Source organism: Parasteatoda tepidariorum, chromosome 9 (genome assembly GCF_982258835.1).
Source record: "Parasteatoda tepidariorum strain Cologne lab strain chromosome 9, Ptep-v5.0, whole genome shotgun sequence".
Taxonomy (NCBI): domain Eukaryota; kingdom Metazoa; phylum Arthropoda; class Arachnida; order Araneae; family Theridiidae; genus Parasteatoda; species Parasteatoda tepidariorum.
Window position 1 is genome coordinate 102,987,262 of NC_141763.1, and position 25,637 is coordinate 103,012,898.

Here is a 25,637-nt window from a genome sequence, read left to right on the forward strand (position 1 = left end):
ATCGTCAATAATCGCTTCCATGATAATTAAAAGAGTTGTTAGCAATAAACTTTATTGAAAAATATAAGTTCTGGTATTGAACTGTTATATACTACAATAGTCCAATACCAGTGCCGTTCTGGTATTGGACTATTCAGAGTTGGTTGAACAAGCGAAGGTTGTAACGTGTGATCACAAACGAGAAACCAAAAACCGGTTTCTTAACTTAGTTGCCTCCACTTGGTTGCCTAGTGTCATCAGCACTTAAGGAACTATGCTAATCAACAGAGCGCAGCCTTGCGGCAGCCTTTTTCACTCCATAAATGTTCCGACTAAATGCATAAGTAAAAGTTGAAGTAGTTTTTTTATTTTATTTTCTGTTATCATTTGGCGCGCAGTAGGAAATTTGTTTCAACTCTCATTTTCAGTTTCAGTTTTAATTTTTACGAACAAGTGCCTTTGGAGTAAAATATTAGTTATTGCAATTTCTTTTCTATCATTCCATAAGATTTTATAATTTATCTTAGGTCCCTTATTTTTTCACAATCAGGATGCCTCCAAAATCGGTATAAAAATAAGCTTTCTAATCATGTATTTGGTCTAATTACATTTTTATTAAAATTAATATCTATTTATTTGCGAATATTTTTTCTAGGCCCTGGTTTGTAATCAGAACATGTGCTTTAGTTAGGATCTTTGTTAAACTCGGTAACTTTTAAATTTGACTGCGTGATGTTTTATAATTGCATATCCGATCTTCAATTCATTAAATATTTTGGTACCTTTATTATGATATAATTGTATAGCATTGTTTAGTTGCATAATGAATATTTATGAAAAACGAAACTACATTATGTGATTGTTGGTCAGATGTCCATAATCGTAGCCTTTCTTTTGTCTCGATGGACAGTTGGATATCAATAAAAAGAAAAAAACTATTATGGCTCTTTTCTGATTTAAAAAATTAAGTAAAATGTGGAAAATAGAAGCATGGGAATTTTTTTTTTCATTTTTGGTACTTATCACAGATAAATTATGTTTGATACAATTATTGAAATCTGACTTAAAAAAATATTTTATTAATCTTTGAATCCAGAATAATTTATTAGGGATACTAGGGTTAATTCAAGTGTGGATATTTGTGATCTGTGGCAGGATAATTGCCAAGGCCTTGCATTGGCCTGCGAGAAAGTAAAAAACATTACAGTACGCGACCAATTTGAAGGGTATAACTAGTAGCCACCCTGGAGCAAATCCCAACATGTTTTATTTTTCCTGTTTGAAATTAATTTGGCACCTTGGTGAGTGTAGTTGGTGTGACAAATCACAATACAGAAATATCTCCTTCAAGTTTTATCTTATTTAATAAATGGGGGATATTTCCGTATTCTGATCTGCTGCGTCAACTACAATCGCCAAGGTGCCAAATAGATTTTATGCTTGGAATTTTGGATAACTTTCAGTATAGTGATCTACCATAAAATAATCGCTAAGTTTAATATTTTAGTGCATCTATAAAGATTTTATTAGGATTTATCAGATGATAAACTGAAATAATGTTACTAATACTGAGAGCTAGTCGAGTATCTTTTTTTATTGTTATTTATTATTTCATTTTAATCTAGGTACGTGGTCGTAAAAAGGTAACTACTATTGAGGTAATGCAAAATGGAAGTGAAACAAACATGAAATCTGAAGAAGTGAATAAAAATTATCAAAACCTGAATCATAATAATTTAAACAAATTGAGTGATAAAAAATCAAATGAAAATCATAATATTAATATACCTACAGAAGATAATAAATCTAATGGACATCTTCAGAATCTGAATGAATCTTCAGAAACTGTGGAAGAAACAGCTAATAGTTCTGATGGTTCTAAAGCTATAAGTGTTTCAGTTAGTAATAAGCTAATGGAAACAGAAAACGCAAAAGAAATAACTAATGATGATATAGAAAATGACACTAATCTGAAAGGTAAAGTAGCTCCTCTGAAACGTGGTAGGAAGAAAGCTGATGTTCCTGCTGAAAATGTTCCAGTGGCTACTGAAACAATTGAATCAGTTCCTGTAGTTGATAAAAGTAACGAAAAATCTCTCGCAAAACAGAATCTTGAAATTGTTACTACTGAGTCATCTAAATCAAATACTTCTGGAAAAAGTAAATCTGAATTCATCAGTGATAAAGACAAAACAGAACCTGATAAAGTCGAGAGTTCTGATGATAAAAACGAAGTTGAAGAGAAAAAAGTTCCTTTGAAACGTGGCCGGCCAAAGAAAAATGGTAAAAATGCATCTGATAAAAAACTTCAAGCTAAAGAAGAAATTTCTTCCAAGCGTGGACAAGGAAAAGCTAATATGGAAAATATTAAGGAACCAGATGAAGATATTCAAAACGAACAGCTGCAGGCTGAACAAAAAGTTCCATCGAAGAGTGGGCAAGGAAAAGCCATTACTGAAAAGATTAAAGAAGAACCAGGTGAAGACATTCAGAACGAACAGCTGCAGGCTGAACAAAAAGTTCCATCGAAGCGTGGGCAAGGAAAAGCCATTACTGAGAAGATTAAAGAAGAACCAGGTGAAGATATTCAGAACGAACAGCTGCAGGCTGAACAAAAAGTTCCATCGAAGCGTGGGCAAAGAAAAGTCATTACTGAGAAGATTAAAGAAGAACCAGGTGAAGATATTCAGAACGAGCAGCTGCAGGCTGAACAAAAAGTTCCATCGAAGCGTGGGCAAAGAAAAGCCAATAATGACAAGATTAAAGAAGAATCAGTTGAAGACAATCAGAATCAACAACTCCAAGGTGATGAAAAAGCTCCATTGAAACGTACAAAAAAGAAAGCTAACCCATTAGAATCTGATAAATCTTCCGATTTAGAAAAAATTGATTTTAATGAAGAAGCATCTAAAGAAATACCTAGTGAAGAGCATCAAACTGGAGATAAAGTCCCATCCAAGCGTGGACGAAAGAAAGCAAATGTTCTATCATGCCATAAATCTTCTGGGTTAGAAAAAATGGAAGAAGAGTCAAGTGACGTAAATATTCCTAGCAAAGAATCAAACGTGCCTTCTAAACGTGGTAGGAGGAAAGCTAATCAAAAAGATACTGTTCAAGACTTCTGTAATAAAGAATCTAATGTAGATTCTAGTGAGCCTAGTCAAGATATGGTTAAAAAGGAAAATTCGAAAATTGATGTTAAAGATGAAAAACAAGAAGCTTCTTTGCAGGTGAAAAATCTTCCATCCATTGAGCGTAAAAGGAAAACCTCTGCAGAAGAAAAAAACAAACATGAAGCCAAAGTCTTAAAAGTGACACTTCAACGGGATGCAACTCTTGATAAAATGGTAAGTGAAGAACAAACAAAAGTGACCCAAAAAGGTGGAACCAAAAACATAAAATCTGGTGGTAAAAGATCGAAAGAAGGTGACTCCAAAGAGAGTGGTGAAAGATCCCCAAAAATGCCTAAGGGTGAACCCAAGTCCAAAGGCCAGTCTAAAAAAGACAAAATGCCTGATGTCACATTAATTGATTTTGGCAATAGTTCCACTTCTCCATCTGGCAAACCCTGGAACCTTAAAATATCATCTTGGAATGTAAACGGTATTAGAGCTTGGATAGAGGTAACTATCAAATTCAAATAGCAATTAAATTTTACATTTGATTTTTCTTATTCATTTTTTTTTAAATTCTATTTTTAGAAGAATGGTCTAGCCTATGTTACACATGAAAATCCTGATATTGTTACTTTTCAAGAAACTAAATGTTCTGAAAAAATGTTGCCAAAGGAGGTTAACGTTCCGAACTATCACTCATACTGGCTGGCTGGTGATAAAGACGGTTATTCTGGAGTTGGTTTATTGAGTAAGAAGAAGCCTGTTTCTGTCAACTATGGAATAGGTAGCTCTCCAAAATTTATTAAATCAGAATTTTCATTTCTTAGAATTTTATGTTTTCTAAAATATTTATTCCTTTTTATCATTTAGTCTGAAGCTGATGCATAATAATATGTGACCTTTTATCTGAGTAGTTAATTTAATAATGAAATTAATTGTTAATTAGTTATCTTATTACAAATCAGTTCTTTTCAGATTTTTTTTTTTTTTTTCAAGAGGAAAAAGCCAGCCTGCTGGATTCTTATTTATGTTTTTTCCTTTTTGGTTTAAATTTTATGGGCTTTATTTTTATATGATCTGAAAGCTGTTTTGGTATATAACAGGATATGTAAATAGATCAAAAATAAGAAGATCAAAAATAAAGTGTAAATGTTAAAATTTATATAAAATTTTGTTTTAAGAGAAATAGTTTTAAAATCCGCAAAACTTATTTTTTATTTAACTGAAAAAGAATCATAGAATATTAAAATAAATTATCTTATAAATGTTCAATACATTTTATGTCAATAAAAATGTTGGTTAACAGATTTTGCTCACAAACCAAATATAATGTAATGCATAAATTAATCTACCTTTGTAATTAATTTATAAACAATATATTTTTACTCCAACCATGTTTCTTTTTATCCATTAGGGGCAGAGAAAAAAGATTTCTACCATCATACCTTTTATCTGAAAATTATAGTTATCTTATTCTAATTTTAAATTGTTTAACTTTTTTACAGTATTATATTGTTAATTGCTGTGGCAAAACTGTCACATCAATTAACAATGCTGCTACCAGGGTTGGCAGGTTTTTGACAGTTTAAACCGTCACGTCAAAAACCTCACTTTCGAAAATGTCAAAAACCTATATTTATATGTGAAATTTAATTAATACATAAAATTTATATATTTTTTAAACGATAGTGTTTCTAAATATGTTCTAGAAAAAATAAATTTAAAATTTTGAAGAAACACTTATATTTTGAATAGTAACCAAAATCTTGTACTTTTGAAAACTCACATCTTTTGTAGTATTATGTATATTCATTTTCATGTGTTATTGAAAATCTGCAGTGATATTATTAAGAAATTTATTTATAACCAAATTTAGTGTATAGTATAGATTATACTAAAAATTAGACATTTTTAAAGATAAACATTAGCAGTTTTGTACATTAGACATCTTCTTTTAAAGAAAAATCTTTTTAATATTCCTTTAAATCTTCTTAATAATCTTTTTAACATAAGACAATACAAATTTAAGTGCTTTCTGTTAAATACACGGAGTAGTTAGTGTCGATTTACAGTATATTCAGCTTATTCATTTACTATGCTGAAAATTTAGTTTATCCAAATACTTGTGAATTTCATTTTGCTGAATACGATATAGTTTTGCTGAATATCTAAATATTCAGCTGTTGAATAATTACTTCTTGCTTTCAAGATATGCATTATTTGTATTCTTAATACAAGTAGAGAAAAAAAAAATTAAGAGATGAAAATTGTTTTAAAATGATAAGTGTAATAATTATAAATAAATATAATAAACAATATGAATTATATTTATCATTATTCATAAATATAACTACTTTTAAATTCAAATTAACATACTGGATAATAAAGATATTCGGTATAACATTAAAAAAAAAAATTTTATACACTTGTATCAAGTTTGTATTTATACAACATAACTTGTAGGTTCCTTATAAATATTAGTTATATGTTCCTTATATGTCAAAAATGCATAATAATAAACTTTTAATTTTCTTAAGTATCAAAAAGAAGAAGAAAAAAAATTTTAATATCAATATTTAAACAATTTTTGTGCAAAATTTTTCTGCACATGCATTTGAATATAAATTTCTGAGATTTTAAATCTGTTATTTTACCTTAATTTTAATTAAAAAATATTTTAAAACCTGCTGATTACCTATAGTATAATTAAATTTCAATATAATGCATGGCAACTGTTGGTAGTTTTGAAGTTTATATATTTTCTTGGCAAACTTCAGTTTTTGACATTTTTGATGGGTTTTTGACGATTTAAACCAGTATTATACCCTTGTCATGTCAAAAACCACTTTTTGACATCAAAAACCCAACCCTGGCTGCTACAAATAGCAAAACTGTTGTAGTTGCTTTTTTTTAGGGCAGTGTGCTACTTTTCCAACAAAAGTAGTTGGTTGCTATTTCTGTCAACTACTTTTACCATTATTTAAGAATAGGAACAAGGTTCAAACGAAAGTAATTTTGTGTATCGATTGATGCAAGTTTTTAAGCCCATCAACATTGCAATAAAAATAAGTCTGCTTTTAAATAAGCATTAGCAACAACCAGGAATTTGAAAATTAACAGTTTACCCCTATCGCAAACTTACAACAATGCTGTGGTAATATTTGTAACGTAAGGGTGCACAACCTTCTTGAGTGAAAGGCCACATGCACAGCAGATTTGACTGATGAAAGCTCGCATGTGAATGTATTTAAAATTAAAGACAGCAAAAATAATTATTTAAAAAAAAAATACATTTTATTATCAGCAAAAATTTAGATGAATTGAAATAAATATGAACAATGAGAAACATCATGGTTTTCTTTTATCACATTACATAATACAAAAGTCTGTTTTAGCATAGATTCTAACAAAAAACTTAAATGTTCATGTAATTAAATTTTTAAAAAAAGTAAATAAATATTCTTGTGAGCAAATATTTGAAAGCTAACTACTTTATTTTAAGGAAAGTTTGTGGAGTTTAAAATGCTTAATTGAAACAAAACCCTTAAAGTGCAAAATAAAATTTAGCATTTATTTTAAATAGATTGTAAGGTTTTACAAATCTTAACTATTTTTTGAAGGACAGAAGAAAAATTTAAACAATCAAATTTTTCAGTTTATAATACTGTGTTAAAGTATCGGAATATTCAAAATCACATGGTAAAATGTAGCAATAACTGCCAAAAAAAAAACTTTAGAAAAACCTCTTAAATTTATGTTATAATCAGAATAAACAAGCATGTCATAAAATGTTGTTTTTCTCCCCCTTAAAAAAAGTTTTGCTTGTTTAGAAATTTAAGTGTCATAATAGTGTATTTAAAACAATCAGGACTCTTTCATTCAGATAGAAAAGCTCAGTAATAACTGCGAAAAACGATCAAAAATCAATTTGTATTTTAGATGAAATCAGCACAAGTAAAGCTCGCCAAAAAATATGTATTTAAATTATAGGTTCGAATTTAAAGAGTGGCAATAGTGTATTAAAATACTAAACCTTTAAAAATGTAAACTTTCTGAACCTTGTTGAAATAGGTAGCAATAATTGCCAAAAGAACGACTGTAAAATAATTTATGTTAGCGATAAAATTGGCACAAGTAGACCACATCAAAAAGTGGTTATCGAAATGAGCAATTTGATACTCGCACTTCCTAATAATGTGCTAAAAATATCTCAATTTTATAAACCTCCTAGGAATGCTTAGGATCAGAGGTCATTTGAATTTCTTGCAAATCAATCATATCAAAACGTGTTTATTTAAATTCTCCACTCAAAACTCTAAAAATGTATTTTTAAAAAATCACGAATTTAGAAACTACGTGGAAATTTGTTGCAATTAACTTCCAATAAAAAGATCCGATAGCATTTACAATGAAATCGACACATATGAAAATCGTCAGAAATTCGAAACCCTGTATAGTATTAATGCCTTACTATTAAATATATTGAGATTTTTAAAACTATGGGTAAATCCATTGCATTAACCATCAAAAACTATGTTGATTGAGAATAGACATGACAATACTTAAATGTGAACTGTAATTGTTTTCCTGCTCTATAAATTGTCACTGATTTTATAGTAGATAGTCTCGTCTAATGTAATAAAACCTTTTATTTCACCTTCAAATCTTTCTCTTTCATACTTGAAAGCATAATTTAATTATGAAATATTACTTTTGATTTTAAAACATCTCTTCGGTTTACTCAAAACCACAAAGTTAGATGTATACAATTTTGTGTTCTGCTTAGAAAAATTAAGTCATATTTGAATGATTAATTAGCTTATTTGTTTTATAGAATGTTCTTTGTTGTTAAACAAGATATTTTTGTTCTATGGAAATGTCATTATCTTTAAAAAAATCTTTGTTTGTCAACACCGATTTTGGCTCATTCAAAATAAGATCAACATTATGATCATCCTATCCACTCATCTTTGTATTATCAGTAGTTGCAGCTGTACTTAAAATTTGTATAAAACTCAGTTAAATTGGGGTGCATGAAAACGAAAGTAGTTTTCTAGAAAACTCACCTTTAAAATGTAGTTGTGTAATTACTACATTTAAAAAGTAGTTTTTGAAGGTGGCAGCAGGAGAGATTAAATCCCTTTGCAGGATATCCGCGCACCTGGAAAGTCATGAATTTCAGTATTGAACAAAATTTGTCATGAAATGTCATAGTTTTAACTACCTATTTTTAGTTTTAACTATTTTTTAAAGAAAATCATGGATTTAGGTCGCTGAAAAATCTAATTTTTAAAATGGAATCTAAAAATAACCCCTCCCCAGGGTTGCCACAGGCTACTAAAATGCTACTATTTTCGGCCTTAGGCGACTATGGCGACTTTTTTTGCCTGAAAAGGCTAAAAAAAGCAACTATTTTCAGGAATAGGCGACTATTGGGAGACCTACTGTTACTTTGCGATTGCTGCACAATCGCTGTTATCTTAAACTTTCACTCTGAACTCAATAGATCAGTGAAAAGAAAATATAAATTAAAAAAGTTTCTTCATACGTTTTTTTTTTCAATTATTATTTTTCATTTTAAGCGATACAATTTAATAGGGGTATTTTGTACTTAATTTTGTTATAAAAAGTTAGTTTTTATTTATTTTTTTTTTTTTTTTTCAAATTTATTTAATGTAGATAAGTATAATAATTTGATTATTTTTAAACCAATAAATGTTCAGTTGTTTTTATTTATAAAAAAATACTTACCTTTAATAAATACCTAACTTACCTTTAATAAATAAAGCTTACCTTTATTTAATTTGCTTTTATTTTTGAGAAACTGAAAACAAAGTTTTAAAAAAATTTGGCTATTAGTTAAAAAACAAAAAAAAAATTTACAAAATTAAATGAAGAGTTTAGTAGTATTTGGACGCCTTTTAATAATTTAACATTAGTACTTAAAGTTTTCTTTTTTTTTTTTTTTTTTTTTATTTATTTATTTATAATTTTATTAAAATTCTTTCAATATTTGTTTTATGATTTGTTAGATAGTCAGTGTCATTTTTAAAGAAATAAATCTCTTTAGTCAATTTTATTTTCAAAAATGAAAATAATAATAAATAAGTAAAAATATTTTTACATTTATTCAGTACAGAATTTGACCATTAGTTAATACTACTTTATGTTATTTAAAATAATTGAATAAAAGAGGGTTTAATGATGTTTCAAAAGCATGGTTTTTTTTTCCAACAAATAATTTTAAAAAAATAATAATTTTTCTAAAGTGAACATTTTTTTGGTTTGTTTTCTACTTTCGTTTTTTTTTCTTTTAATTTTAATGCACGCATGTAAAATATTTTGTTACAGTATTATTATTTTTAGACCCAAGATTTATTTCATTTTTCTTAAATTAAAAATGAAATAAATCTTGGGTTTGCTTTTACTTTGACTTCTTTATTATTTTAATTGAAAAAATTAAGCAATGATATTGATATTATAGTAGAATATGTTTAGAATTAATATTTTCTTTTGTAATAGATTTATTCCTTTTTATTTATTTTTGATTGATTTCCCATAGGTAATTTCTGAACATGTGCTAAATCCCGATGTCTAAAGGACGATGTATCACGATTTAAAATTTCTGACATCAACCACTATTTTTGATAAATTTTTGCTCCTGTTCAGGCAACTATTTTTATAGTTTTAGGCAACTATTTTCATGCTTGAGGCTACTAAAAGCAACTATTTTTGTTCATTTTTTACTGTGGCAACCCTGCCTCCCCCATTTCATGGTGTTCTGAATATCTGAATTTGTAATAAAATCCCCACTCACAGTCATATTTTATTAAAATATAAAATGTTTTTATCATGTTCTTTAAAAGTTATGGTGTTCTTTCAAAAAATGAAAGAAAAAACATCATTTCTAGAGCGAAATCATTTCTTCTTTAAAATTTCTGTGATTTCAGAATTTTTGTTATTATTTTTATTTTATCAATTTGAAATTCTAGCTGAAGCAAGCCAGTCATTGGTGAATTTTTTTTATTCTGAAATGAGAACAGAAAAATCAGGAGTATTTCTTTCCTTTCAGATGAACAAGAAAAGTATCTTTAGAATACAATTCTACAAAAAAAATTTTGCTTTTGTATTTTTTTCAGCTATTTTATTGCTTCAACTCTTTATTTACTCTGTTTTTTTAAATTTAAAATTTTTAAATATGAATATACAAAGTATAACAGTTCTGGTTATACCTATCATTTCAATATATGATGTTATAATGCGTTTTTGAATTTCTTGTTGCGTTTTTGTCGGAAAAAATAGTAACTTCATTAAGTCATGAAAAATTCTAGGAATTAGTCATGGAAAGTCATGAATTTAAAAATCTTAAAATGTAGCAGATGCCCTGCCTTTAACTTATCTGCATTTAAAAACCCTCTGATTTTACCGCGGTGTTAAGACATTTCCTATTAGCGCCAAGTTGAGTGGCAACATCAGATTAATTTCTGAGGCGATCTATATATACTTTGAAAGTTTTTAATGGGAATAAACTCATAAATCTGATCTAATTCAGATCAGATCATCGTCACTTTTATATACATATAAAAAGTAGGTGTCGTTAACTACATTTTTAGTAAAGCAGTTAGCTGCAAAAAAAATTTTAGTTTTTCCAACCACTGGTTTATTGAGATGATACTGATGTATCTGTATTATTGTATCTAGGAGTTGAAGAACATGACAAAGAGGGTCGTGTGATCACTGCTGAATATGAAGCATTTTACCTTGTGGCAGCTTGTAAGTATTTTTTCTTCATTAAAAATTATTTTATGTAATACAGGGTTGCCGCCTCTCCCTGGTGAGAATAGGGAAATCTTGGAAAATACAGAAAATTTATAAATCACCTAAAAATGTAGGGAATTTTATATTTTTTCTTTACTTACTGGGAAAATACAGTGAATTTTGTTTTGTCTTTAAAAAAATGGTGACTACTCAAAACGTAATCTATAGGATATTTAAGTATTTTTAAAAGCTGTTCCTTTTAAGTTTTCCCTCAATTAAAATTAGAACAATTAGCCCACTATAGCTAACGCAACAAGGGAATTTTTTTTTTTCCTGATTTAAGTTGCATCTCTGTAATAAATTCACTGAAAAATTCAAACTTCAGCAGAGCTTGAAATTTACGGTGGTCCAGAACCACTAAATTTTAACTCAGACCTTAAAGAAGGCTGTTTTGATTTTGTGTCGCAAAATAGCATTTGTCATAATTGTGAACACTACACATTCTCTATTTTGAACTTTTTTATAGGCTTACCACCCACCTGGAGTTATCGGGGAATTTTTTTTTCTTGGTAAAGTCAGGGAAATTTGGATAAAATTTTCGAGAAATCGGGGGGAAATTCAGTATTATTTTACTATCCATTTGACCCACTTTTTTTGGGTGGAAATTTATTGTCAACTTAGCAATTCTGTGCTTGCATCAAAACTTGCTGTATTATGATCCCGTTAAAGTAAGTAAGGTAAGATAGTCACTGAAAATAGAGTGGGTCTGAAAAATATGAATTTGGGAATGCTTTGAGTCTTAAAGTTGCGTATTGCAATAAGAATAAAACATTTGCTTAAAAGAAATTAAAAGTCTATTAAGTATCTTCTGTTTGCTCTTTAAATGAAAAGGTAGAAACAAAAATCTAAATTTTAAGGATATGTATGTTAGCCAAAACAGCACTTCATCAGGGGACACACTGGAACCTTTCTGTAGTCAGTAGTTAAACCAAAACTGACTGTGCCCTAAGGCTTCATGATAAAAGAACAAAATAAGAAAATGAATTCAAATATTGAAATAAAGATGAAAATTCAATGATACATTACAAAAAAAAAGCACAAGTCAAAAGTACACTGAGAAAATACTAATAAGAGCATGTGTACATATAAGAAATCTATAGTTACAGTTAGAAAAATTAAAATAAGATATAAATTACCAGATCTTTATAAATTTAGTGCTGACCCCTTTCGAAAAACTTTAAATGATTAAAAAATCCAATAAAGTGCTGCCATCTACATTCTTCAAGATCAAAAACTCCTAAATTTCACCCCATAGGCCTAATAATATTATTTATGTTTAAATGTTAGCAAATGCACTTGAATGACGATTTCTCATTGAGATATCTTGATGAGCAGTATTCTTTGGCTTAGTGAACTATTAAGGTTTCTTTTTTATGTCTACTACACATTTAAAGTCTTGTTTTTTTAGAGAAAAGAGGCTGAACTGATCTAGATCTTCATGTTAAGATATTTTATTCTAGCTGTTGTAAAAAGTTTGACACATCTCTCTAAAGCCTGGGACTGACAGGGAAACTAGTATTTTTCTGATGTTCCGTAATTGATCAGTGATTTAATATCATCTTCACTTAATTCTCGCGGCATTTTGAAAAGTTATATCACACAAGAATTCTTATTAACGAAATAATTTCAAATAATCTGTAACTTTTGAAGTTCATCGTTTGTGGTACGAAATTGGGTCTTTGCTACAACAATATCCTGTCCGCCAACGATATCTGCTATACATTTTTAATTCCAGTTCTATTACCCCATTCTAGACTGCTAACTTTTGTCAACCTAGTCCTTGGGTTGTATATAAGAATTATCTTAAAAGCAAGACAAACCATTCCAAAGAAGAAGAAAAACTGCCAGAAATTTTGTGCCATCAGATTGCTTTGAAGTCATTCCTTCACACGTATATCCTTCCCAAATGCTACACGACTTAAGTGAAGATATTCATGCACTTAAATCACACATTTTGCTGGTGCTTGAAGCATTGGAGAAATACCACAGTTATGAAGAACTAAGTAAAAATTACGAATAATCGGTAAAAATTATTAAAAACTAATTAACTTTTTTTTTCTGAAACACTAAAAAATTGAGCTATTCATCAGGTATTAAATTTATTTAGAAATTCTAACCCTCATACAAGCATAAAAAACTAAAGCGTGTTTGTTCAAAAGCTGTAGCCAACTTGAAATTTTATTTTAAATGTGTGATTTTTCAAGTTTTTCTAAATTTCAAGTACGCAAAGGAAAGATTTTATACTGTTTTAATACAATTGGCAACTTTTCCTCGCTAAAAAAGTTCAAAAATTCTTTTTTTTTTTTTTTTTTTTTTTCCAACCTACCTTACTGTGAAACTCATCCAGATTGCTAAAGAATTTGAGAAACTTCTGACCCCTTTAGAGACAATGCTGTAGGGCGAGAGAAGTATATTTGCACCTGTTCATAAAACCATGGGATTTTCTTTGTCTTTGTGGACTGGAATCATTTGAGCTCGTTTTGATGCTTTGGGGATATTTTTTTTAAGTTCACAAATTATTTGGTCCTAACTCAATAACAATACATTTTATTTCACACCCTTTTCTGAAAGCTTTCATACTCTCACCCTATGAAATCGATTAATTTTTTTTTTCACCTAGTCAACCTATAACATTTTTTCTTACAATCCACTAACAGCAATGTTTGTAGACCAATTGATGCTTATTTTCTCAATTTCATTTTAATCTTTTAAAACATTTTTAAAAAATGGAACCAGCTATATTTTGATAAGATTTAATTTTACTGTTTTGTTGATTTTTGATTCAAAATTCAAATTATGCTGTCAATCACAATGTCGAAAGTTTATAATTGCTTTGTTCTTTCTGGCGATGAAGCAACAATTTTACTATTTTATTGGTAAATACTTGATTCAAAATTCGAATTGTGTATTAATCCCACTGTCGAAAGTTCGTAAATGTTCCTTACATTCCAGAGATGATATTTCCGATACTGTTTCTCCTTTTCCCTAAAAAGCTGTCAAAAAGTAAGGAATGTATAGGAAACATATTAAATGAAGTATAAATATGGAATATTGAAAATTTCATTGATATGTGTTTATTAAGAAGTAGGAAAATAGATTTTTTTTTCTTTCTATATTCTTCAGATACTTGTTTCTAGTTGTCGGGGGGAAAAACAATTAACTAATCCAAACTATTAAAGCATGTGGCTAGATTGTAATTCTTTAAATATTTTGATTATTTTAAAAAAAGACAAAAATTTAAGGAATTTTATGTAGCTTTTCTCTTTAGAGTACGCACAGCAAGATATTCGACAATTTTGCATTTAAATGCTGAATATCTCTGTAAATAATAGTGCTAATTCCAAAGCAACAACATTATCCAAATATTTAAGTTTAGATACTGGTTTAAAGAAAATATAATCATTGAATTCTCTACAGTTTTTGCAAATAGTGTGAAAAAACTGGGAAATAGCTCTATATTTAAAAGAAAATAAATTATTAAATTTCGAAGCAGAAATAAATTACAAAATATATTAGTGTATCATTGTCTGGAATTATTTTCTTTTTCTTAATAAAAATATATTTAACAATACCTGTCCAAGAATTTTTTTTTTTTTTTTTGGCACTCTGTATTTGCTTTTGATGCACTTTTTGCAAAAACTACTTCAAGTAACTCATTAAAGCATTTTTTATTCAATAAAAACTATATGTTCTACAAGCTAAACATGTTATTTTCTTCACGTCTATCTTTATTTTATTTTATTTTTTTCAAAAAGTTGTCATAAGACATTAAAAATATGAATTAAAAAAATGAAAAATAAAATGTTGCTAAATTGTTAAGATAAATCTAATCCAATTATTTTTTCAATATTATATATTTAAAAAAAAAAAGCTTCTTAAATAAAATACTTGAGAAAATTTGCATTTTACTTTTGGGTAAAATACCTATCTTACACTGTGTGAAAGAAATGAAGGGGGGGGAAACTATTGTCCTGGAAATTTTAAAATTTTTACCTAGAAAAATCAGAGAAATTTAAAACTGATTTGAGTGGACATCCTGTTTTAAAAGTCTAATAGATCCATGTAAACAGACCAATAATATATGTATGGACTAACTATATTTTTTAGTTACTACTAGTCCTGTGGACCAGTGTCTAAATTTTCTTAATTTCATCTCCTGTTTTAAGATATTTTAGTCAATATTCATAATAAACTCACTTTAAAAAGCCTCAACTGTTATTCACCCAAAATAATTTAGTTACCTACTCTTTAAAAAGAACTGCTTCCTTACTGAACTATAATCGTAATGTAAATGTATTTTGATTTTTACTCTACTTTCTTATGCATCTTTAGTGAAATATCATATACAGTAGAGAACCATTTATCCGGTATCCAGAAAACCGGGAAAAATTTTGCTCGATTTTCCCGCCATTTTAATCTAGAACGAAAAAAGCGGAAATTGGACTCATCCTTGAAGTTGAGTAGAGGAAAAATGTAAGGAAGGGGAAAATCTTTTTCCCCGTTTTCCCAGAGAAACGTCATTTCCTCCGTGACCTTGAAGGCAGGGAAGGGAGAAATGCTTGATTTTTTTCTTTAGGCCGTCAATCAAACTCTAGGGTGTGGCATGCTGATTTCGTTTTCTGCCTGATTTACGAGAGGGGTGGGGAAAATGCATTGCAAGCATATCAGTGAACAGAAAAAGAAAAGAGAAAAATATATTTATTTGACATCGACTAATAAAAATAAAATCTTTTTCTTTTGAATAAATTCTCATTCTTTGGAAGTGCGGTATCAATTGCAAGTTTTTCTTGGTGTGGAATCACATCTGCTGTAATTAAAAATCTTGTTTTTATCAACAAAAAAAAAATAAAATAAAAGGAGAATTGTTTATTAATTTAAACATAGGATTATTTTATGAAGCAGATTACAGTTTTGTTTTTCTGATTCCACTACGTTTGATTTTTTTTCTTTTCGCGATAAATTTCGCACTCAATAAATTAATTCTTTTTATTCATAAATTTTATCATTAGGTTTTTTTTTTTTTTTTTTTTTGAATTCCGTTGATCTTGCCTTGTTCCGGGTTTTAATATTTATGCTAGTGCCTTTTTTAACTATCGTTTCGGTTCGATAATTTTCAAGTGTTTTTATTTAGATTAATAAGTATTCTTTTTATTTTATCGTTTCTCCCCGTATAATTAGGTATGAAATATATTGCGTTATTTAATCATTGGTTTTGTTTATATTATTTAATTTAGGAATTGTAATTATTTTTAAAAAATAAATATGAGAATTTTGTATTTTTTAAACTTGATTTTCTTGTCTAAACTTGCAAATTTTTTTATTCTTTTAAATGTTATATTTCTACCATTTTTTTTTTTTCTTTTTAAAGTTAGGAGTACCTTTTTTTTTCTCTTACTTTATGCATTACACTTTTTCCTTGTACTTCGGGTTCGATAAAACATCGATTAACGACACTTTTTGGTCGATCCAGAAAACCGGGAAATTCAGATATCCGGGATAGCGATGGTCCCGAGCATCCCGGATAATTGGTTCTCTACTGTATATCAAAATGCGTAATATCATGTAATAACTGAATTTGATCCTCAACAATTTTAAAGTTACCGTCATCTACTATTTTATGTGTATATTTCAAAAAGTAATTTTCACTCATTATTTAAATAAGAGAAAAATGTGTAGTTTATAAATAATAGTAATTAAAGGTATGCTAAGAAACAATTTCTGTGCATTTTTTTTTCCAAGAAAAAAAGTGAACTAGAAAAGCAAAATTTTTTTGATAAACAGCTTAAAAGATTTTTTTCTATAATTAATGCTGAAAATTATTTAAAAAAAATAAACATTTAAAATGGAATTTTTTTTTAACGTAGTAATTTATTTAAAATCACTTAAAAAATTTATTCCCAAGCATGCTTGGTACTCATTTATCGACCCACTGAAGGGATGAAAGGCTGAGTAAACCCTGCCCGGCCCGAGGATCGAACCAGGGATCTGCGGCACGGCAGCGCTACCGCTCAGCCTATTATTATTATACTACCCCCTTGAAAAAAGAGAAACTTATACAAATTTAATCAGTTGAAAATGAAGTGAGCAAAGTGAATATTTGTAATAGTAATCAGAATTAAACCTATAAACGCAAATAATTTTGCCTGTAATTTTTATTTCAACAGTTCATTAATTTTTCTTAAAAATGGAATATGAATAAAAAGGCAGTGTTTTTAAGGGATCGAGGCTTATTTTTACTAAAAGGACAAAGCAGGTGCATTTATAGAGATCAAAGTGCAGATGAACACTGGGGATTATATTTTCAATTTTGATTATTGGAAGAAAATGCGGACTGTTCTTACTTCACAATGTGTAGTTATGTTACTGATAAGATTTATTGATTTAATGAGAATTGAGTTTATTACAAGAATATAATTGTCTCGATCAAATTCTCAAAATTCAAAATTATTAGAATCAAAATACCAATTGTAAAATATTCATGTAACGAAATACGATGTTAGAATTCTAACTTTTATATTTATTAAAATTTCTTAACACTGTTTCTCAGAAGAATTTTGTATTATGGAATATGCATGAATTTCATGAAAATTGTCACAGAAAAAGAAATAAGCTGTTTAGAAACAATAAAATTGCTTTATTTAAAAAATAATAACAATAAATAAATAAAATACTATGCAACAGTTGTTACTTAATGAGATATAAGATATTAAACTTACGATGCAGATCTACATTGCTATCCATTTTAGGCTTAAATAATAGAAACTGATTGTAATCAAGGAATATCATGAATGAAAAACTTTTTTTTTTCTTCCTATTTCTCTTACTGATATTATTTCATTAAATACTGAAATCTAGAATGCCGAGATTTTCAGTGTTAAGTAATTATGGAAAAGTTAAGAAACAAAAGCTATTTTTCTTTTTCATTCATTCCTTATATTTTATTCCCCTCAGCAATTTTCTTTATTTGCCTTAGTAATTATTTATTAGCAATTGTTTTTTTTTTCCCTCTCAATAAGTGATATAACTTAGCAGCAAAATAACTTGGGTCCTCAGTGTTTTCATCTCAGAAAAAAAATGGGTGAGAATTTCTCACCCTTTCTCAAAAACAGGGTGAGATCTCAAAAATTATAATAATAAAAAAAAAAAAACACAAAGAGACTTGAAAAAAAAAATAATTTCTTTAATTATAATGCATTTTAATTAAAGCATTGAATATTTTTGCTGCATCATCATATGGAAAATGTTCTACATTTACTTTTTCATCAGCTATTCTCATTAGGTTGCTCAAATGCGTATTTGTTTCGTTTTGATCGTTTCTACCCACATTTGTTTCATTTTCATTTGTCCGTTTCGGAGTAGAAGATATTGGCTTTACAAGGTATTTGTCCATCTTACATTAACGAGCAAAAAATTTTAACGTCTTACATGAAGAAACCTTACCTACGGTAAACACGTGGTTGCAGAGAAATGCGTTCTGAAAGAGGTTCCGTGGTTCGGAAGGATGGTGTTCTGTTGTTCTTAAAGGTTCTGAACAATACTGGTAAATAGGGAAGCTAGATAATGGGGCAGATGTTGAAAATAATAAAAGATCCAGGAAGAAAAGTGAAACGTATTATTCTAAATGGCGCAAATGAGAAATTTTTTTCAAAATGCGAGAAATTCGCGAATTTTGAAATTGGTTTATAGAATGCACGAATTTCTCTCAGTAATCATTTTTTAATGCGAGAATATAAAAAAATATGCGAGATTCTCGCGTTCTCGCACTGTAGTGAAAACACTGGTCCTCTTTGGGCCAGTATTCATGAATCTTGTCTCAGTAAGGGTTCAAACGGCTTTCATTTTTCTGAGATTGGCCTAATTTTCCTATTCACTCGATATTTTACAGCCACTTTACAACCAATATTGGTCCTGTATAGAATTGTCACATTCACCAGATATTTTGTATCTACTATTTAGCCAATGTAGGCCCTATATAGGCTATTCTAATGCCAATATTAAAAAATCTAGACATCCCAATATTGGTCCCTAGATGCATGTTCTTATAGGACCCATATTGAGTCAATTTTGAACTCAATACAATACAATACAATAGCCAAGGTAAAATTGTTGCTAGGGATTCTTTCAGCTTAATTACTAAGTAATAATTGCTTGTATGAGCTGCAAATCAACTGCATTGTGAGTTAACGGTTTTTAAAATGAGGAATGACTTTTCAATTTTATCAAACAGATGTACCTAATGCCGGAAGAAAATTGGTCCGTTTAGATTACAGAATGCAGTGGGATAAGGATTTTTGCACCTATATCAAGAACTTGGATGAAAAAAAACCAGTTGTCCTTTGTGGTGACTTAAATGTTGCTCATGAAGAAATAGGTAAATTTTTTTTTTACTTTTCTGTTTTCATTGTATATTAATTATGTAAACCCATTTTAGGCCAAGGGTAGAAATTTTTTAAAGTACGGTATTATTTTCATTGAAATATGTTTAAATTACATTCTTTTAACAAAAAATAAGTTTGTGCGTAGAAAATAATATTTTATTTTTGAAATAAAATGGTGTGTATATGCGGCATTGGCCAGATCAATGAACAATTTGTTTAATTCAACAGTTATGTTTTTAATGGAAACATTCAAAACATTTTGGATGCAAATGGGCTTCATTTGATGCATAAATATATTGTGTGGTTTCTGCACACTTTACATCGTCTGCAGGCTTTTTTTCATGCTTACTTCTTGTTTGTCCGATTTTATCAGTCCATATTTCTTTTGGTATAGCTGCGGATGATGGGGGACCTTTGTTAAGATGGGTAACTTGTAATGTACTTTGATCCAGATGGATATTTCTTGGAATCATATTTTAATAGGGCAATAGCTGTATAAGATTTAAAGTCTTCAAGTGATATTTTTCAGCTAGTTGAAATTCTATGAAGCTTCCCTGAATTTACTATAACGCTATCAATGATATTTGTAAATAATGGCCGCCATCATTTCTTACTTTGAATCTTGATACGGTAATTAGCTATGGCATTGTCATGTAGGTCTACACCTCCTGTATGCTTTATGTAATCCGAAATAACGGTGGGTTGTGAAATCACTTCTTTTCTTTCTTTGCGACTGTTTCCTTTGTCATTTACAAGGGGCAAAATGGTACTGTATTTAGTAACAATTGTTACCACAGCATTGTCATTCCATTTTAATGCACATGTTTCTGCATCCTCGTTGAATACAAAAACGTAAAAGAAAATATGCTTTTTTTCTTTATATTTTTGGAGTCATCCAATATACAACCAGCTATACGATTTTCGCAGCCTGTGCAGATGCAAAGAAACATTTTTCTTTCAAAATTTCGAATAAACCATAGGCAGAGAAAAAATTATCAAAATTAATTTTGTACGTCTGAGGTTTTGAAAGAACGCTAAGTAACTTCAGAACAACGTTTGTTCCTAATGGTATATTTTGTTTATTACTGTTAGCCACAGCATCTCTATAAGGAATGAATTGGAAAAGGTATATGTCAAATGAGCACAAATACCAAAGTTTAAATCCAAACCTTACAAGCTTCTGCTTTACAAACATTTTTGATGACTGCCATCTGTAATAAGGCAGTAACCTCTTCTTCAATTGACATATGTAGAGAAAATATTCCAAATTGTAGATACTTTTGACTTATGTGCATAAAAAATGGGTGTAGCTTAGCAAATATGGCTGTTTTATCAGGACAAGAGTTAACCGACAAATAAATATTTTGCTTTATGCTTTTAAATCTGTTTCGACTCTTGCATTTCCGAATTATTCACAGTCCTTTATACTCATCTAAAGACCAGTACTTATCTATTTGAGGAAGTGTAATATATCCAGAAAGAGTATACAGAATAAAATATACCTCTGGATACCAGGAAGAATATGGTATCCAGAGAGTGAGTAATGTATGGTATAGAGAGAATTAGTAATCTATCTAGTAAATGTTTATAGAAATCACTTTAAACTTTCAATAAAACTCTGAAGCCTTGCATAAAAAGGGGTTTTTCAAATTTTGCCTATTTCAAATGCATTCATCCAATGGTGCGTTAACGCACCATTAAATTTGAATTAAAAATTTGTGTATTTTTTTTTTTATTATTTTTTTTTTTTAATTTTACTTTCAGAACTTACAACTTTAACCCATTATGGAAACATAAAATAAATCTCAAGTGGTATAATTATACAGTTTTAAAAGATGGATTTTTTCAATAACAGTTTTGAAAATAAAAAACAGGCATGTTTTGAAAATTTCTCAACAGAAAGTATTTACTCCAATTGAATTACTAATATTTTATAGATGTCTTCAGAAACCTTAAAAACAGCAGAAAAATAAAATTATTGAAAAATATTTGCCACAGTGTTAATAAAAAAATATTTATCAAAATGATGCATTTACGCACATTTGGCCAAAAATGGGTTAAATCACAAATAAAAACTTGCTGTTCATAAATTTTTTTGTTCTTATTAATATTATAATTATTTTTCAAAGTTTATTTTATTTATTTGTTCTCTCCTTCGGTAAATAATATCTTTGCATTAATATCTAAAATTCCTGTTTTCAATTTGTATTGTTTGACATCTTATTCTAACATGAAATTAATAATTTCTACACCTTAATTTTTTAACAAAAAATTTCTTGCATTTATTTTGCTTTGAATATTATAAAAAGCCTTTTTATTGTGATGTTACATTGCAGATTCTATAATTTGTGATGGGTTGCCACAGGAAACAAAAAATCCAAAAAGCGGTGACTAATAAAATAAATTTTTCATTAAAATATATTCTCAGCAACTTTTTCTAGCATTTTTTTTTTTTTTTTTTTTTTTTTTTTGAGTTAACTATTGAAAGTGAATGCAACAAATGTTTTTGCTCTAAATATGAATAATTTGAAGTGTAAGTAATAGTGGTAATTAGAATTGAATAATTAAAGAGAATAAATAAACAAAAATTAGTTGAGTTACATTTTTAGTCACCTGTGGTATCTCTGCTTTTATAATTTTACACATTGTTGCTTAAGGCTCTATGTGACTCCAAAATCTTATTTTGATGTCTACTTTTTAGTTTTGCTAGTGCTGTTATTTTAAAGTGCCTAGTAACAGTCTTTAAAAAACAGTTCATTATTTTTTTTATAAATATAATAAGCCATGTTCTTATATAAAATCTTCTTTGTATAATTAAAATAAATAACATTTGGGTTTTATCAAATATAATTTCACCTTTACAATCATTTATCCATCCTATCTAGCAACTTCACAGATTTTTGTCAATATTAAAAGGGATAGCTTAATTGTTATTTCTGATTAAATATTTCAAACATATAAGTTTTTTTTTTGTTTTTTTTTTTAAAGAACATAATTTTCTGTGGCTCTAGTATGCCTGGCATTGCAATTTTCAAGCCCTTTAATGCAGATTAAATCTTGTATTGGTAAAGCAACAATAAGGAAATTCTTGTAACTTGTCTGTATATAAAACACAATTTCAGTTATAATTAATGTATATTACATTGTTCATTAGATCTTGCAAATCCAAAGAATAATAAGAAAAATGCTGGTTTCACTAAAGAGGAAAGAGAAGGTTTTTCTGCCCTGTTGTCTGAAGGCTTCATTGATTCATTTCGCCATTTATATCCTGATGCAGGGGATGCCTACACTTTCTGGACATATATGGCGAATGCACGTGCAAAAAATGTTGGATGGTAAGTGACTTCCATCTCAATATTTGAAAGTTAAATTATTATTTTTTTCTTATCAATGTATGATTTTAATCATGTTTTTTTTTTAAATCATTTTGTGTATGAGAAAGAAATAGCTGTAAACTACATGTATATATATCAGGGTGGCCACCCACCTCGAAAACCTAGAATTATCAAGGAATTTTTTATATACTAGAAAAATCAGTGATTTTTAAAGAAAAATTGGAATTTTTTCTTTGAGTTTTTTTACTAATTTAAATTATTTTCTTATTTAAAATTATTTTACCATGTGTTATACCCACTTTTAGACCAAAATTTATTGCCAAACAATTGAAATACCATCACCTTAGCAATACTTTGCTTGCATCAAAATTCGGTCCATTATAACCCTGTTAAACTAAAATGCCACATGAAGCTCCAATGGTTTCTTAAAGAATAGAGAACCTTTCCAGGTCACCTCATTCCGATTAGGTGACCTGGCTATCACTCTATACCGTGAGTCAAAGATGATAAAATAACATTAAAAAAATAATATTTTAAATTAAATACTTTATAATATTGACACTTTTCTTGTACCCATCCTACATTTTATGAGGAGAGAAAAGGGCTATCGACCTGTAAATTTTAGGATTTTTAAGTGGAAAAATCAGGGAAATTTGAAACCTGATTTGAGTGGCTACTCAGATATATAAATATATAATAACATGTATTCTAGAAATTTTGTTTTATGTACTGTCTATTTATCACATCTGATGTGGAGACTTGTAGGTGCAGGTTGCGAAAGTAATAGACTAGTCTATTTATTATGAGGAGAAAATAGTGTTTTGGTATGGGGAGCTAAAAACTCGTTTTCACTTAGCTATTAGTTTCATCTAATACCCCACTACTAATATACTTGGCGGTAGCCGCCCCAACTGCTTCCTGAAATGAGCCGGCTTTTCGACGCACTGAGAGCTCATAACGAGATAGACAGACAGTATCTCTACATACTTTTTTGGTTGTAAAACATAAAAGGATTTCTCTAAACTTATTAAAGTAAAATTGATAAAGACTTGATTTGCAAAATCTTAATTTAACAACAAATGACTTTTGGCAGCTGTTTACAAAACAGTTTGGTAAAAAATCACTATGATTCATCAAAACTGTTCTTCAAGAAATGACCCCAAAAAGTTTACTTTTGCAAATTCAATTAAGTTTTTATTATTGAGAAAATTTTGCTGCATTAAAAAAAAAATGATTTTGAAATGAGGTTTATATAGAGTAAAATTTTGTTGAAACTGTTGATGTAATGAAATTCAGAGATCAGTGGATCAGAGAAAGACATGTTTATTAGAACACAGAGAGTTACACAGTTGGAACATACACTGGGACAGGAGAAATAGGAAAGAACATCGTATAGACAGTTACGTGTATTTATAGCCTTCTTGGGCTCAAAGTTAACGGTGAATCAGAACAGTCTGATAACTATAACATGCAAACTGTGTAAAATTTAATTATTTTAACTATTAACTTTACTAATGAAAAAAAATCCTTTCCAATGAATAATTTTTTTATTGCTAAACTTTTTCTGATTGGAAATTTTATTGCATTTAATCTAATTTAATGAGTGTAAATATTAATTTAGTGTTTTTGTTTTCCTGTTTCAGGAGATTAGATTATTTTGTTTTGTCCAAGAAGTTAACTGATCATCTCTGTGATAACGTCATTAGAAAAGATGTTTTTGGAAGTGACCATTGTCCCATTACCTTATTTTTATCTCTTTAAATATCTACTCATTTCATTTTTGTCTGTATTTTGATTCATTTTGTCAAAATTATCACCATCTGTGATTGTGTTTAATAAAAAAAAAAAATTCCTTTTTATGCTGCATTTCATATATTTATTTATTATAATTTAGTGAGAGTAAAATTAACTGATTTTTGAAAAAAGAAAGTTTAGTCGAAGTATACATTTAAAATTTGATGTAATGTTTTAATTACTCATTAAAAGTTACATTCTAGGTCATAAAAAAGCCATGTAAATTTCATATTGTAGAACTCTTATCTCTTTTTTTCTATAAACAGTTTTTAAAATTAAATTAAGTGAGAATTTACATATTGTGTAACAAGTCAGATTTTAGTTCTGCTTGCAACAGCTTTTGGAAACTACTCCAAAACTTATTTAGAAAAAATCTTATTTTAATTTTATTATTTAAAACTGTCACAATTGCTACCATGTTAGCATATATGACATTTTTACGATGAAATATGTCAAACCTTTAATGAAAACTAGAAAATTAATACAGTTGAACTATCCATAAAGCATTGTATCTAATAGCGTGTTATTGGCGAGCACCGAAGCATGAAAAATGTGGAGAAATGGAGACTATTTAATTGTATCATTTCTCAAAACTGTATTGTAATTTCTTGTTTGCATTATTAATTTTATGATTTTTTTTAATTTTTTGGATGTTATTGGAAAATTGTTTTAACTAAGATTGGTATCACTGACCACATTAATTAGGGATAACCTTTTACTGACAGAGTATAATTTTCTCAAATATTCGTACTCTGCTGCATTTCGTTAATTCCTGTCCCAAGACAGAATTTTTTGGGGACTTATTTTAAATCAGAGTTTCTCAATTAGTCTTTTTTTTTTTAATGTTTGTATAACACTCTCACTAAACTTTCTTTTCCGACAGCACTAAACTTAATACAATATACTGATAAAATAATACTTGTTCCATACCATTGTTCTTAACCTTAGTGCTACTCTGTTATCTTGTAATGAAAAAATTATAATTTTTTTAAAACAATTTTTACTGAAATTGCTTTTAAACAGAATATTTGGGAGAAAAAACTGGTTCAATTTTAAGTAAATTTTTTATTAAAATTCTATTGTGGCTTGTTTAAAATTTTCTGACATTTTTTTTATTATAACATTAAATTTCTTTAAAATTTTAGAAAGTATCATACATTGTGTTTCTGATAATCAGTTCAATTTGAAAGATTTTTTTTAATGGTATGTGGAGGGGA

At 28.5% G+C, this 25,637-nt stretch overlaps 1 protein-coding gene across 3 annotated transcripts; it reads left to right on the plus strand.

Moving 5' to 3' along the window:
* Window positions 1-346: 346 nt before the first annotated feature.
* On the plus strand, window positions 347-24,485 carry Rrp1 (Recombination repair protein 1). 3 transcript variants are annotated; one of them, XM_071186485.2, is made up of 8 exons: window positions 389-545; window positions 1,605-2,556; window positions 2,656-3,602; window positions 3,681-3,879; window positions 10,797-10,868; window positions 19,141-19,284; window positions 22,446-22,626; window positions 24,270-24,485. In XM_071186485.2, exons 1-8 carry the CDS (start codon window positions 531-533, stop codon window positions 24,385-24,387), a joined length of 2,628 nt encoding a protein of 875 aa, XP_071042586.2. In that variant the 5' UTR covers window positions 389-530; the 3' UTR covers window positions 24,388-24,485. The 3 variants fall into 3 exon arrangements, with proteins under 3 accessions (XP_015904307.3, XP_071042586.2, XP_071042587.2); XM_071186486.2 differs by lacking the exon at window positions 389-545 and adding an exon at window positions 551-687; XM_016048821.4 differs by having other exon boundaries at window positions 347-545; window positions 1,605-3,602.
* Window positions 24,486-25,637: the final 1,152 nt, after the last annotated feature.